General features: G+C 36.6%; 1 protein-coding gene across 1 annotated transcript in view; it reads right to left on the reverse strand.

Annotated features, from left to right (window-relative positions):
* LRP2 (LDL receptor related protein 2) overlaps positions 1-15,875 on the reverse strand; it is a 196,572-nt gene that overhangs the window by 104,741 nt on the left and 75,956 nt on the right. Inside the window, exons 15-19 of the mRNA XM_038584752.1 lie at positions 13,807-13,947; positions 12,141-12,344; positions 5,726-5,918; positions 3,386-3,511; positions 2,440-2,570 (exon numbers count right to left, since the gene is read on the reverse strand). Coding sequence (XP_038440680.1) covers positions 2,440-2,570; positions 3,386-3,511; positions 5,726-5,918; positions 12,141-12,344; positions 13,807-13,947 — 795 coding nt within the window. The remainder of the gene's footprint in view (positions 1-2,439; positions 2,571-3,385; positions 3,512-5,725; positions 5,919-12,140; positions 12,345-13,806; positions 13,948-15,875) is intronic.

A 15,875-nucleotide genomic window follows, 5' to 3' on the forward strand; every position in this document is an offset into this window, starting at 1 on the left:
CATTTAGACTTCCACAGGTAAAAATAAAATTTTGGATTATTCAATAGAGCATTAGATGTACCTCATATGACTGACTCCTTGTCTCAAAAGGACTAAACTTCTGAGTGCTTACAGGCAAATACTTAACTGTGAGAGGGCTCTTTTTTGGGTAAAATTAAGGAAATAGACTAAATCTTTAAGCTCCCTTCCAGATCAATCATTCTATATATCCTATGTCTTAACTGAGGACACTAATTTTTTTTTAACACTCAACTTTATTTTTTAAAAAGATTTATTTATTTATTCATTCATTCATTCATTCATTCACAAGAAACACAGAGAGAGGCAGAGACACTGGCAGAGGGAGAAGCAGGCTCCCTGCCAGGAGCCGACATGGGACTCGATCCCAGGTCTCCAGGATGACACCCTGGGCTGAAGGCAGTGCTAAATCGCTGAGCCACCAGGGCTGCCCACACTCAACTTTAATAGGAAGCTGTTGAGAAGGGAAAGTACAGATCTAATGCAAGAAGGAATTTTCACTGTAGCTGTGGGAATCAAAAAATCATCCACAGAAGTATGCCTATCCCTACACCTGTAGTTATATTCCATGAAGTTCAAAATAGTAAGATAGAGAGGCATTGTAAGATTCTAAACCTCAAAAACTTAGTCATGCTCACTTTACACTAGCTACTGAAGCAGGGAAGTAAACATACACATTTTAAATAGAATCAGTGAATTTTTCTCTTAAAGGACATTTTAACTAAAATCCTCAGCTAACCAAAAAATGCCTAAAATGCCACAAATTTTATCATTAGACCAGTTTTCCTTATCTGTGACCTAATCAATGACTAATGAGTCACTGACTTACTAAATCTTATCTAGCCTGAGTCCCACCACTCACGAAGGTATCTTACTATACTTAAATAGATAAGAAGTTCAATAAACCTTTCACTCCCATGTGGTGCACAGATAGCCAAGCAGATCTAGTCTTTCATTGAAAAGAATGATGATTTTTATGTTGTTATGCAATCAGAGAATTTTCCATAAGAAATTCACTTTGAGGGGAGTGCTGGGAGAAACTTATTATTTGTGGAACATTGTGTTGCTCTCATGAGTATGCACTAAACTTTTTTTCATACTGACAAAAAAAAAGGTATTGAAACTGCATTTTTATTCAATCTCAAAGCATTTCTTCAAGAAAAGTGAAAATTTAACGTTCTTATAATATTCTGATATAACAGCAAATGGTTGTCTGACATCATTAATGAAAAGGGAGTGAATAAATGGGAAGGCATACAGAGGAAGGGATGAGTATTTATAATTGATTCATCTCATCAAAAATCTTACTCTTTCAAGAGCATTTTTAAAGTATTTTTAAATACCATGCACTCCACCATAGATAAACAGACAGCAGGATAGAACATGCATATTTACTAGCTATTCATTCCACACTATATGTGGGGGAGAAAGTCTTTGATTTACCGTCAGTATCTAGTCTTTAAAAGCACCTGGCTTTTAGAAAGTAGAAAGTTTCAGCCAGGGACACAACTGGCATATGGGCAGGGCCTTTGGGACAAAAATGGCATTTCTCTAACAGGAATAATCATGGTTTGTCAAACAGAACCAGGACAGACTTTGTCTCTCACACCCTCTTGGCCTGGCACTTCTGTGCTATGCACAAGCTACACCATCATTCACAGAAACCTTAATTTCAAGACAAAACTAACCATCTATTTCACAGTGCCAAGCTACATTCTTATTCCCAGCAATTCAACTCAAAATACCACGCCTGCACTCAAGACAGGACCTGATACATGTGATCACTATGGCTGTAGTTTCCCAAAAGTCCATGCCCCCAGCAATACTACTAATACTAGTAGCATCAGCATGGAAAGGCTGATGAAGAAAAACAAGTACATCTTGCTATTTTTCACAAGCCAGATTCTAACATTTCTATATAACAATGTGTCAGTTACCCAACATGTGTCTAAAAAGCTTCAGAGCTATTCAGTGACTATGCAGTTGATAAATATGTGTAATAGCTTTTCCACAAGGATTTTGAGGAGGTTCTTATAGAGAGCAGCAAAACAGTACAACTTACCACGAATGCTCTTGTTGTTTTATTCTTAAAAATGACAAAAGCAGTAGTTTACTATTTCTTTGTGGGATATTTATGTAATAGAGTACTTGGGGAGTTATATTTTATAATACATGTAATCTATAAAATGCTATATCTATAAGTTGTCAATTATTATCAAAGAGCATCTAAAAATTTACTCTAAAAATGAAATGTTCAGTCAAAAAAATTAAATGTTTCATCTATTAGCACCATTTTCCTTTTTTGTATCCTTAAGTAACCAACTTTTCTGGAAGTGTGAGATTGCCAAATGAGGATGAGTCTACTGTTAACAATTTGCGAAGTATAAAAACAACACACACGTTCATTGCTTCAAAGCATACCTTCAAAGACAGTAAGTCCAAATGGATGTGTCATCTGTTGTATATGGCCCAGGTTTCTTCTGTCTAAACCATCAAAGGTGCTGTGCTCAATTTTATCAAAAAAGGCATCTATCCAGTACAACCGTAAAGCCCTAAAATGATAAAACACTTAGTTATCTGTTATCTAGAAACTAGTAATGTACCCTTTACACTGAGAGCATTCATAAATGGTATGTTCATTTGAAACATTTATTGAACAAAATTTTTTTAAATTAAATTATATTCATTGAAAATGTAATAGTTTTATGTTCACCCCCAAAGATACAGTACTTTCATGAAACGATTTCTAATTAATTATCTTAGAAAACTTAAAATGTTATCTTCAAGTTAGATATTTTATTTTTCTCCTGGTTAAGTCCACAAGTTAAGAAAATCACGTTCAAAAGGCAAAATACACTTCTTTCATCTCTCCTATAAACTGCATTTCACGTCTGTAAGCCTTTTTATCCTATTACTTTTTCTTATGTTCCAAGATAGATCATTAATTTCCTGAGAACTCTATGTTATACACTTTAAAATTCTCCCAGAATGTATATATGCAAATATGCATTTGTTGATTAATTGACACTAAAGATTTCCTATCCTTAAGATGCCCTCTATGAAAATTACACATGACCTGAACTTCATCAAATTCCTATCCTACTTCTAATGGGATTTGGGTCTGCCTTCTACCTCCTCTATCAATTTCCACAGAATATTCATGAATGCATTAGTTTTCATCCAGGCAGAAGTTGGCGAACTATGTTTGTGTTTTTTGTGTTCTTGTATCATTCTATATCTTTCTCCCAGATATAGGGAAATAAAATATCTTAGTGCAAGTAGTACCAGTTTCCTTATTCCATCATAATGTTTCATAAGTGTTCCATAGTAAGCGGGAACTCAGTAATTTGGGATGATTCCTACTTACCCCCAATCAATGGCCAACCCATTGGGCCACCCAAGAGTAGTGTTTACTATAGGCAAAAGGTTAGACCCATCACTCCACGCTCTCATAATTTTAGCAGGACGGAACCAATCAGTGAAGAATATGTACCTAAAAAAAGAAAAAAGAGGTAATAAATCAAACATGTTAACACTAGAACAATTAGATGACTTGGAGAGATTTAGCACAAACTCAGGTTCTCCAGAGACTTGCTACAACTAATTTCATTTTCTGTATATGTTATTTGGCTTATACAATTACAGATAAAATCTGCTTAATAAGCAGATTGAGAGGGATCCCTGGGTGGCTTAGCAGTTTAGTGCCTGCCTTCGGCCCAGGGCGTGATCCTGGAGTCCCAGGATCGAGTCCCACATTGGGCTCCCTGCATGGAGCCTGCTTCTCCCTCTGCCTGTGTCTCTGCCTCTGTGTGTGTGTGTGTGTGTCTCTCATGAATAAATAAATAAATAAAATCTTTAAAAAAATAAGCAGATTGAGTATACAACTGATCTAACTCTTGTTTTGTTTTATCTAAATTTTAATTAAAAGTTTAGTTATCAACATATAATCAAAGGCACAAATACAAATGGCATTAAAATGGGCATCCAGGAGAGAACCACTATCCTAGACTGAGGACCTAAAGCTACTGTCACCAAGTAGATTCTTTAGAAAGGCATAATTCAGGTTTCAAGATTTTATTTCCTAAGTAATACTTATACCCAACATAGGGCTCAAAGCTACAATCCCGAGATCAAGTCACACACTCCACCAACTGACCCAGCCAAGCACCTCTGTGTTACATTTTAAATACTCCAGGGATGCCTGGGTGGCTCAGTGGTTGAGTGTGTGCCTTCAGCTCTAGGTGTGATCACAGGATCTGGGATCAAGTTCCGCATCAGGCTCTCTGCAGGGAGCCTGCCTCTCCCTGCCTATGTCTGTGTGTGTGTGTGTGTGTGTGTGAATAAATAAATAAATCTTTAAAAAAATACTCCAAAGTTATTCAAATGAAATAATAATAATATACTATGGGCAAGAAAACAGATTTTAATCTCTCTTTCCTCTCTGGATTGAACATCTCAGATACACTAGAAAGTTCTTTAGTCATCTTCCACCAGGAACTGATAAATTTGCAGGAAAGCATTTCATCTCTGATGAAGAAAGCACCCAACTCAACATAACTCTTATACAATCTCTACCCAAGGCAATGTTGTATGGTTTTTTTTGTTTGTTTGTTTTATTCTGAGGAGTGATAAAAAGAAAAAACTAGGGAAAAAAATTTTTTTCTTTCTTGTGAGCCTTAGAAATTAAAATTGGTCTTTTCCAAATCATGACTTTCTGAAACGCGACTTCAATTATTTTAAATGAAAGAGTCAGTAGGAAAGGAATCTTAAGAGCTTTTCAAAACCAAATGCCAATGATTTAGTTTAAGATAAATCCATTAGAAAATCAACTCTCTACAGGGCAGTAATATTTATTAATAGTTATCACCAGTTTTTAAATGTTTCTTACATTATTTCACAGGGAGCAAATTTAAATCCAAATAAACGCTGTCTAGAGGCAGCATACAGTGTTCTTAGACACAAAGCCTTTTAGTCACATAGGCCTGGAATTTGAATCCTAACTGTTGCTTAACAGATATTCTATCTACCTGGCTCGCAGACCAGATTTTGAATTAGACAAGATTATGTAAAGTGTTTACTATGTGCCCTCCATGAATGAGGCTTTCGTGAATTACCACTCATTTTTATTAAAATTCCACTTAAATACAACTTCTCAGCTCAGACTTGTTCCAAACAAACATATTAGCTATTAGTCATATTTAAATAAGAAAGGTAAGAACCTAAAAGGAATAGTATAAACTGTTCTGTCTTTCTTGTCTGACACCACCAATCATGGAATAGTTAAACACGAAACTTAGTCTGTAGTCTGAAAGACTTTTTATTCTGAAAACTACTGAATGATTAAGCAAGTTTTGCTAAGCTTTATATCAATACATTAAAGCAGGGAAAGAATTTGAGCCTTTCCTGATAATTCCCCTGCACATTCAACTCTTTTCTACTGAACCTGTATCACATTGTTGGTCCTCTTCAATTGTGAAAAAAAACCACACTTCAGTGAAGACTGGGAAAGCTGAAACTAAGGCGAAAGTGTTTTCAAGGAGATAAAGTGATTACCTGATCTTATGCTAAAGGGATAAAATTTAAGGTGATTTCAATTTATATAGTTCAATCTTATATTTGCTGAACTTGCCAAATAACCGTAGCATCACTTTTCAGTAACTTTAAAAGACATAGTTTCAAGCTCTTCAGAAAACATGAACACACTTACCCAGCAATAGGATGAACTACAATTGATCGGGGGTTATTTAAATTCTGGATTATTGCACGTCTTGATTTATCAGCTAGCCTCATGACACTGATACTCCGGTAAGAAGCATCTGTCCAATAAAGATTCTTTGAAATCCAGTCGAAAGTCAGACTTTCAACACTTTCCACCCTGTTGGCAGTGAGAATTTCTCTTCCTGTAAGTTGAAATATGGACAAGGTTTAAACTAAGCATACTACTGTATATTTAAATTGTGTCAGAGTTACAGCATATTTCAGTAACCCATATGGAATTCTTAAAAAAAAAAAAAAAAAAAACACTAAACTGCTGAGCAACAACAGGAGATAAACCTAGAATCTATCCATTCCCAAAAGTTTGGATCTCAAAGAACAGATACGATTCTGATAAACAGAACCAGAAGCGGTATGCCTTGCATTTACTCCCTTGTTCAAGTTTCCAGAAAAAAATTTCTCATTGCAGAACATCTGAAGACAAGATACCTGAGTTCACATATTCACAAACACCACCCACAGACAGCTTTGATAAGCTGACACCACCAGGTACGACTGATGGGGGAATCTCTGCGGCGTGATGGCCCAACCTTCTCAGCAGTCTTTCAAAACTTGAAAGTTGTGACGTTTTGAAAAGACCAGCAAAGATACCAAAAGAAAATCAGAACTGGGTACAGGAGAAAAAAAGACCACTTTCCTCTTTGTGAATTTTTATGTCTTTTTCCCCCTCTCTCCTTTTTTCGCTATAGAAAATCTGAGTCACAGTAAAAAATAACACTTTTCTTAAAGTAGGAAAAACAATATTAGTGCTTCTTCCATTCATTTACTTAGTGAATTATAAAAATAAACTCCTCTGTGTGCTAGACACCATGAGATACTTAGGAAACATAATGTTGCTAATAGTATTAATAATAATAGCTTATATTGAATACTTATTACGAGCCAGAAACTGGTCCAAGAACTTTACATGGATTCACCCATCTTTACGGTAGTTCAATCAAGTGGGTATTATTAATATCCCTATTTTGCATCTGAGGAAATTAAGTCATAGAAAAGTGAAGCATCTTGAAAGAATGTAGACACTACCTTCAAGGGATTTATAATGAAGTGGGAAAGAGGAGGCAATTAGGCCAAGGGGCAAAAGTGAAACAGTAATGGGTGTTATGATAGAGAGATGCACAAAATGGTATAAAACACAGACTCCAAATGAAGCATATGGCAAGGCAGAGGTGAAGAAAAGTTTCTCAAAGAAAGTGGTGAATCGGGTGCTATAGGAAAGCAAAGACTTAGAAGTGAGAGACAGACTGAGAACTCCATGTTTCAGGAGTTAATGAGTTAATGATAGAGGCTAAAAGAAAGGGAGAAGTTTAGGTAACCACCAGATCCTGGGAGGAATTGGGGAAGGGGGAAGGAAGGGAAGGGAGTGTGGTCATGATCTTCACTAAGGCAGGAGGTCTGTGAGAAATAGGGTACAGATATCCACTTAGACCTATTGGTTTTGAGGTAGTTATGGGTTATATGGTGAGATATCCAAAGGCAGTTGGCATTTTGGGTCTGAACCTTTGAGAGCTTGGATGGAGATTTCTGTTATCACCTGAAAAAGCCTTCCCTGATCTTTCCCTCATTCCCCAGGTTAGGAAGAAAATCATTCAGTAAATGTCCTATCATAACTCTCCCTACACTGATTTATAAATCACTACATAAATGGTAATCTAAGACACAGAAGGCACAAAGTTATGCAGAAGATGACAAAGAAGAAGAGAACCAATGTTGAACCAAGAGAACATGGTTGTTTAGGAAACAGGCAAAAGAAGGAAACACCTGTAAAGAAGACCAGAAAGAATAGCAAAGAAAGAGAAGGAAACGAGATTGGAAGTGATCGAGATGAGACAGGTTTCAACTGACAGGAGATTGGGATGGAATGAAGAATAAGTGAGAAGTACAAATGTGGAATTGAGAGCAGGAACATGCAGACCAATCTTTCAAGAAGTCCAATCATGAAATGAGAGATAGAGCTGTAACTAGAGAGAAACGTGGACTGGACGGGGGGTTGTATGTTTAGGAGGAAAGATCTGATCATATCTGAGTTCTCTGAGAGCTTCATTCAGCTGATCTTGACTTTAATCAGATTTCTGATAACTCATTTTCTACATGTGTACCCATGTACACCTATTCCTCTCCCTGGAAAACAGCAATGTATCCCTCACCAAAGCACAGAAAGTTTAACCACTGACTATAGAGTATTTTAAAAGGTAACTTGCTCAACATGTAGACTTGAGATTGGCAAAAAGCATCATGAGCATTCCAGTTTGACAAAGCAGAAGGGGGATGACCTGTATGACGCCTGTAGGAGACTGAGCCTACATGGGGCTCAGAAACCCAAGACTATTTTTTGGTGAGAGTTAATATTGACTGGGGTTCTCCAAGCTCAATGGACTTAACTCTAGTCCCCAGAAAAGTTGCACTCTAGTTCAAAATAGGAGACTGACCACACACGTTTTCTCCTCTTCCTTCCAAAGTCTATCAAAATGACAGTCCAGGGACAATGGATATGAGATTTCCGTGGTTTGGAAGACAAAGTGATTGGACAGGTATTAACTCACTAAGTAGGAGGAGAAAGCTACAAACTCAGTGCCAGCAGAGGGAAGCCCCTCCCCTCAACACACATACAGAAGCCTCAGCATATTGGCTCTCAGAGATGCCAGGCAAAACACAGAGGCAAGGAATTAAGGGGTGATTAAAGGTTTGTATCAGGAACAATAAATACACCAGGCCCTTCCCAGATACTAACCATCTATGCCACTCCCCTCCATCTACCTCCTCTAACAGAGATGTTCTTCTCTGGAGGAACTGATGCAGAGACGCTGTGGGCTCAAGGACACCACAATGCACACGGGAAAGCTGGGATGGAACAGAAGTGAATATAGGGGGATTGTGCGACTCAAGAACTGAAGGGTCCTCAGCCCCTATCCTCTGAACTTCTCCTGGAACACAGACAGCAAGCTATCCTCACCACCTCTTACTCCCCAAACCAAGGAGAATGGAGATATCAACTAAGGACAAATGGCTATCTCTAGAAAAAGATTTACTAATATCAATGTTTGGGAGCTCTCCAACAGAAAGGCTGCCTCATCACCTGAAGTTCACTAGTTGATGAGGCTCATACCTATAGACAGACCTTCTGGTAGCTTTTATAGCCTTGCCCTTAATAGTAAACAAGAATCACAGAAATTTGAAGAAAGCTTCCATCATGAAAAAAGTTGAAACAAAAAAGGAAAAAAGAATCCAAAGAAAAGGGAAATGAAAGATGGATTTTTTTTTTATTTTAAATCCAGCATAGTCAACATACAGTGTTGTATTTGTTTCACATGTACAATATAGTGATTCAACAATTTTATTACTCAGTGCTCATCTAGATAAGGGTACTCTTAATCCCTCCACCCATCTCCCCTTTGGTAACCATAAATTTGTTTTCTATACTTAAAGAGTCTCTTTTCTACTTTGTCTCTTTCTTTTTTCCTTTGTTCATTTGTTTCTTAAATTCCACATCAGCAAATCATAAGGTATTTGTCTTTCTCTGACTGGCTTATTTCATCTAGCAGTACACTCTCTAGCTCTAACCATGTTGTTGCAAATCACATGATGCCATTCTTATTTATGGCTGAATATTATTCTACTGTATATATATATATATATACCACATCATCTTTATCCATTCACTTGGCCTGCTTCCATAATGTGACTATTGTAAATAAGGCTGCAACAAATAGAGGTGCATTTATCTTTTCAAAAAAGTGTTTTCATTTTCTTTAGGCAAAATCAGTAGTGGAATTACTGGATCATACAGTATTTCTATTTTTAACCTTTTGAGGAAATTCAAACTATTTTCCACATTGGCTACACTAATTTACATTCCTACCAATAGAGCATCTAGATTCCCTTTCCTCCACATCCTCATCAACACTTGTTATTTCTTGTCTTTTTTGCTATTAGCCATTCTGACTGGTATCAGGTGATATCTTATTGTAGTTTTGATTTGCATTTCCCTAATGATTAGTGATGTTGAGCATCTTTTCATGCATCTGTAGGTCAATTTGATGTCCTTTTGAGAAAATGTCTATTTGGCTCTTCTGTCCACTTTTTAATTAGATTTTTGTTGTTGTCGTTGTTGTTGCTGTTGAGCTAGACTGAGTTCTTTATATATTTTGGATATTAAACCCCTAATTCAATATGTAGTTTGCAAATATCTTTTCTCATTCTGTAGGTTTTTTCATTTTGTTGTTTATTTTGCTGTGCAGAAGCTTTGGAGTTTGATGTAGTTCCATTTGTTGATTTTTGTTGTTGTTTGTACTTGACCTCATGCACAAAAATTTATTTCTAAGACCAACTTTGATGAACTTTTTCCCAACATTTTTTTCTGGGAGTTTTATGGTATCAGGTATCAGTTTTTAAGTCTTTGCTCTATTTTGGTTCATTTTTTTGTGACTTATGTGAAATAGGGGTCCAATTTCATTTAATTACATGGGTTTCTCCAGTGTTCCCAACACCATTTGTTGAAGAAACTATCCTTTTACGATTGTTTATTCTTGGATCTCCCCTCAAATATTAGTTGACTATATATGCTGGGGTCTATTTTCAGGCTATTTTGTCCCACTGTTCCACAATCTGTCTATTTTTGTGCCCATATCATACTATTATTATTACCCTGGCTTTGTAGTATAGTTTGAAATCTGGAAGTGTGATATCTCTTACCTTGTTCTGTTTCTTCAGGATTGGTTTGGCTATTCAGGGTCTTTTGTGGTTCCATGCAAATTTTAGGATTGTTTCTTCTATTTCCATGAGAAATGCCTTTGGTAATTTGATGGGGATTGCACTAAATCTGCAGACAACTTTGGGTAGTATGACCATTTTAACAATATTAATTCTTTCAGTCCATGAACATAGGCTGTATTTCCATTTGTTTGTGTCTTCTTCAATTTCTTTCATCTAAATTTTGTGGTTTTCATTGTACAGATCTTCCACTTCATCGATTAAAGTTATTTCTAAGTATTTTATTGTTTTTGATGCTATTGTGAATGGAATGGTTTTCATCAGTGTAAATGGTTTTTCATCAGTGTAAAAGAAGGCAACTGAATTCTGTATATGTTGATTGTGTCCTGCCACTTTACTGAAATTATTAATTCCAACAGTTTTTGACTGATTCTTTGGGATTTTCTATATATATAGGATCATATCATCAGCAAATAACTACCTTTTTATTTCTTCTTTTCTGATTTGGATGCCTTTTACGTCTTTGTCTTGGTTAATCACTCAAACTAGGACTTCCAATACTATACTGAATAAGAGTGGTGACAAAGGGTTCTTGATCTTAGCGGACTTGCCTTCAATTTCTCTCCATTAAGTATGTTAGCTGTCTGTCGTTTCTACATGGCCTTTTTGTACATGAGATATGTTTCTTCTATACCCACTCCATTAAGACTTTTTATGAAAGTATGTTTTATTTTGTCAAATGCTTTTCCTGCATCTACTGAGATGATCACGTGATTTTATCTTTCATTTTACTGATGTGATGTATTACATTTATTGATTTTCATATATTGAACCACCCTAACATCCCAGGGATAAATCCCACTTGGTCATAGTGTATAATGCTTTTAATGTGTTCTTGAATTCTGTTTGCGATATTTTGGTGAGAATTCTTGCATCAATATTTATCAGAGGCATTGGTGTATAGTTTCCTTTTCTCATGGTATCCTTATCTGGTTTTGGTATCAAAGTACTGTTGGCTACATAGAATGACTTTGGAAGTATTCCTCCCTCCTCAATATTTTGGAAGGGTTTGAAAAGGATGAGTATTAATTCTTCTTTCAATGTTTGGTAGAATTCTCCAGTGAGTTATAAAATGAAAATACTGAGTTATGCCATCATCCAATAAAGTACCCAGCAGTAAAGTGTGACTGGCCGTAATTTATCTTTCTGTGTTGATTATGAAGATTTAACAGAATCCCAATCAACTGAAAACTTATAGTAAATCCATATTTCCATATAATTCATGGTTTTTTTTATTATTATTATTTCAAGCCCAGCCCCCCTCAAGAGAGGTCATCTGGCTGCTTGTATATCAGGAACAGCCTCTAGCCAATCAACCCCTCACTGACTTTCATATACCTGACTTTCCTTTTATGAAATGTCAACTTCTTTTATGTCAACATTTCTCATTGTTAAAAATACACTCTTAAAGAAAGGAAGTGTTTGTTATAACTTAAGTCATGAGAAGAGTAATAGATTTCTTTTCCTGAACTAAAAGCATTTAGTAAGCTAAGTAAGTTCTACTGAGCAAATTATTAGTATTATTAGTAAAAGATGGACAACACGTGCAAAAGAGATCTTTTTTAATGTATTCTCACCTGTGCCATTGATATTTTGTTTAAAGATCATGTCTTTTGATGTATCTGAAAAAAAGATAGTGTTCTCCTTCGCATCAAAATCAATCCCAACAAAGAAAGAAGGATTTCCTGTCACTGGAACTATGACATCTTCCTGGGTAGACAGGTTGAATGGGATGCCACGAACAGCGACTTCAGATGAAAAGATCAGGAATTGCTTAACAGCTGTAGGAAGAAAAACACAGCACCGTTGGCCACAGCCTGGTTCTTGTTCTCTCTCAATTCCAGAGAAACTATTTATACATCCATAAAGCACATTTTATAATTCTGAAATAAACATAAAAAACAGATCTGTGGAAAACATAATTGGAAATAACAAGAAGAGAGGAAAAAAAGATAAGCAGCTATGAGGGTGATACAACTATTAGAATCTTACTTCTCAAGTAATTTATCCTTAAGATTTATTTATATAAAACATGGTCCCTATGCTGAATTCTAAAGTACTATTAACTGAACTGCATAGTAATTCCATCACAGTTCTTGATTTGGATTAACTTTTGTATGGATATCTAACCAAGAATCCCACTGCAGTTTTTAAGGTATTAAGACCAGTGACCAGGTAAATTCTTTAGAAATAAATAAAGGAGGGAAAAATGGGAGGGGAGAGGGAAAACAGAGGAAACAGAAAAAAAAAGAGTGATTTTAAAATCAAAGGAGACAGTAACAGGACATCAGAAAATTAGAAGAGAGAAATGGACGAGGTATACCGAAGACAAAGATAAAAATTGCAGTAGTTTAAGAGCAATATAGTGTCAATACTATAATAGAAACACATTGTTTTTCAAATGAGGGTGATTTTTACCTGAATTTAGGATTACCTACAAAGTTAACAAATTTGTTTCAGTTAGAATTAGAGAATTTACATACTATGCCCAAAGCAGTACCATCTGGGGAGCCAGAATTTGTCAAAGGCATTAAAAAAGGAGAGTTTTCAAGGGGAAGAAAGAAGAATCAAATATTGCAGGAGTGTGCATTGCCTCATAAGCTGAGGCGCGGCAATAGCCTACTTATAGATTAGGAGGCAGCCAAAGAGGAAGAAAAGTGTTTGAGAGAATCATTGAATCCCAGAGCACAGGGAAATATAAAGAGAAAATCTGAACTGAAAAGTGAAAAGCTAGATGAGGAAATGAGCCACCCCAACAAAGTTTGCTTTGGGACACAGCAATAAAGCCAAGTGGGATGGAGGGACAACCACCCCCCTCAAGGGGCCAAGGCAGCGGTCTAGGACAGGGCAACAGACGTGGTGGAAAGTACTTCCCAATAAAGTTAACATTAACATCTAAAGTGGCAAAGGTATACAGAGCAGAGAAAAGAACTCAAAATTAAATTGTATGGAATTTCAAAAGCATAATTTTATAGAGACAAAAGATTTCAGGAAGAAAAGGGGAAAGGGAACCCAAGGAAACCCTAGATGTGCAATTAAAGGAAAGATCAAAGAACAGAAATTGACACCTTCAAACTCAAGCAGTTCTGTGTGTAAAGGGAGGGGTGCCTACTGAGAAAGATGCTGCATAGCTACCAAATGCTTATTCACCATGGAGGAGGAGGACAGGAAGCTGGCACAGTCCAAAAGTGGCACATACCCCTAAGCTGCCTGCCAGAAAGACATCCCAAAGCAATTTCTTACCAACGCAGTGGCGGTTATCCACATCCAGGCTGAAGCCGAGTGTGCACCTGCAGCGGTAACCCAAACCATCATTATCTGTCCTGTGGCTGAGGACACAGACATGTTCACAGCCCCCATTGTTATCTCTGCATGGATTGCTAACTAGAGGAAAAAATACACAGGGTTAAAGCTCAATTAGAAATATATGATTATCCAAGAATGTGAAACCACTTTGAGCCATCTAAGTGAAACAAAATAATGGGCTTGGAACTCAGAAAAACCACTGCTGGTTGATGCTGTATACACCCACATTTAGCTGCTCTTACTCTCCTACCTACCCTCCAACAGGTAGTGGCAACACAGTATTCCTGCAGCTACATAAATTCTCCCCAAGTTAACTATGTCTGCTAGCCTCAGGGACTATAAAATAACTGCCTCCCCCTAAAAAACTTGAGTGTTTAAAAAAAAAAACTTGAGTGTTTTAGTTAAGTGTTAGTTTATTCATAAGATATAACAGTAACTATAACTCACAGGATGCATGCTTTTTAAGTAAGCCAACTTAGAATCAAGAGCTAATTATTATTATCCCAATTTTATAAAAGAGGAAATCAAGCTCCAGAAGGTTAACTCAACTTGCCCAAGATTATTCAGCAGCTAAACGAGAAGCCAAGCTTGCAGTACAAACCAGACTATACTTCCAAAACCCATTCTCAAAGCTGAGACTCAAAACATCACTGTGCACAAGCCTGTCACAGCCAAAAAGGTCATATCTGCTTTGAAAATTATCTTCTTAGCTTTTGAATTATTCTTTAAAATCGTCTCTTTACAAAAAATAAATAAATAAAAAATTGTCTCTTTACCTTCTCAGGGGGATTGATTTGGGGAAACAACAAAAAAAATAATAATTTGGATGATAAAATTGGATATTATTTTCAGTCAAAGGCCAATAGGAAGTTGGTAGCTCATGAATTGATTATTCCAATCAGAGATTTCCAAAATGTTTTCAGATGTAGTACAGATTTTCAGCTTCGGTATATGTTATCCCAGGATGACTACATTGAAGGATATTCATATGAATGTATCAGTTCTAGTGGCTGGTTTTTTGTTTAAAAAAAAAATCGCGGCACCTGGGTGGCTCAGCTGGTTAAGCATCTGCCTTCAGCTCATATCATGATCTCAGGGTCCTGGGATCAAGCCCTGGGTCAGGCTCCCTACTCAGCAGGGAGTCTGCTTCTGCCCTCTCCCTGTATTGCTCCCCCTGTTTGTGCTTTTTCTCTCTCTCAAATAAATAAAATCTTTTTTAAAAATTGAAATAGGGCAGCCCGGGTGGCTCAGCGGTTTAGCGCCGCCTTCAGCCCAGGGCATGATCCTGGAGTCCTGGGATCGAGTCCCACCTCGGGCTCCTACATGGAGCCTGCTTCTCCCTCTGCCTGTGTCTGTGCCCCCCCCCCTCTCTCTCTCTCTTTCTCTCTCTCATTAATTTTTTTTTTTTTTTTTTTTTTTTTTCTCTCTCTCATTAATTAAAAAATCTTTAAAAAACAAAAATAAAAACTGAAATATTCTCTCTCCCTCTTCTCCCCACTTGTGCTAGCTCTCTCTCTAAAAATAAATAAATAATCAACCTGATTTTTTTATAGTCTTTCTCCATCCTAAAGTCAGACCCACCACTTAATGTGGGAGTTTAAGTAAAATCTGCTTTTCCTTGAATTACTGTTCACTGATATTAAACTTTCTATCAATACAGTTCATCATATTTCTTTCCTTTTTTCACAAGCAAATACAGAAAGGAGCCATATACAGTCACAATATTCCTGACAATTTAAAACCTTGAAACACAAACACTACTTACTATAATATAACAGAAGACTAAGTGGTGTCTAAGTCAAAATATTTCTTTTCTTTGATAAGTGACCAGCCCATGAGACACCAGACCCCATTGGCCTATGACAGACCCAAAACAAACCAAATAACAGGTGTCATACATGTACAACGGAGAAGAAAAGGAAATTGGCTCTGACACTATCTTAAAATCTCAAGTCAACACTTAGGCATGTTAGTTTCTTCTTCTAGGCCTCAGTTTTCTCAACTTT

Source organism: Canis lupus, chromosome 36, assembly GCF_011100685.1.
Source record: "Canis lupus familiaris isolate Mischka breed German Shepherd chromosome 36, alternate assembly UU_Cfam_GSD_1.0, whole genome shotgun sequence".
In the NCBI taxonomy this organism is placed as follows: Eukaryota; Metazoa; Chordata; class Mammalia; order Carnivora; family Canidae; genus Canis; species Canis lupus.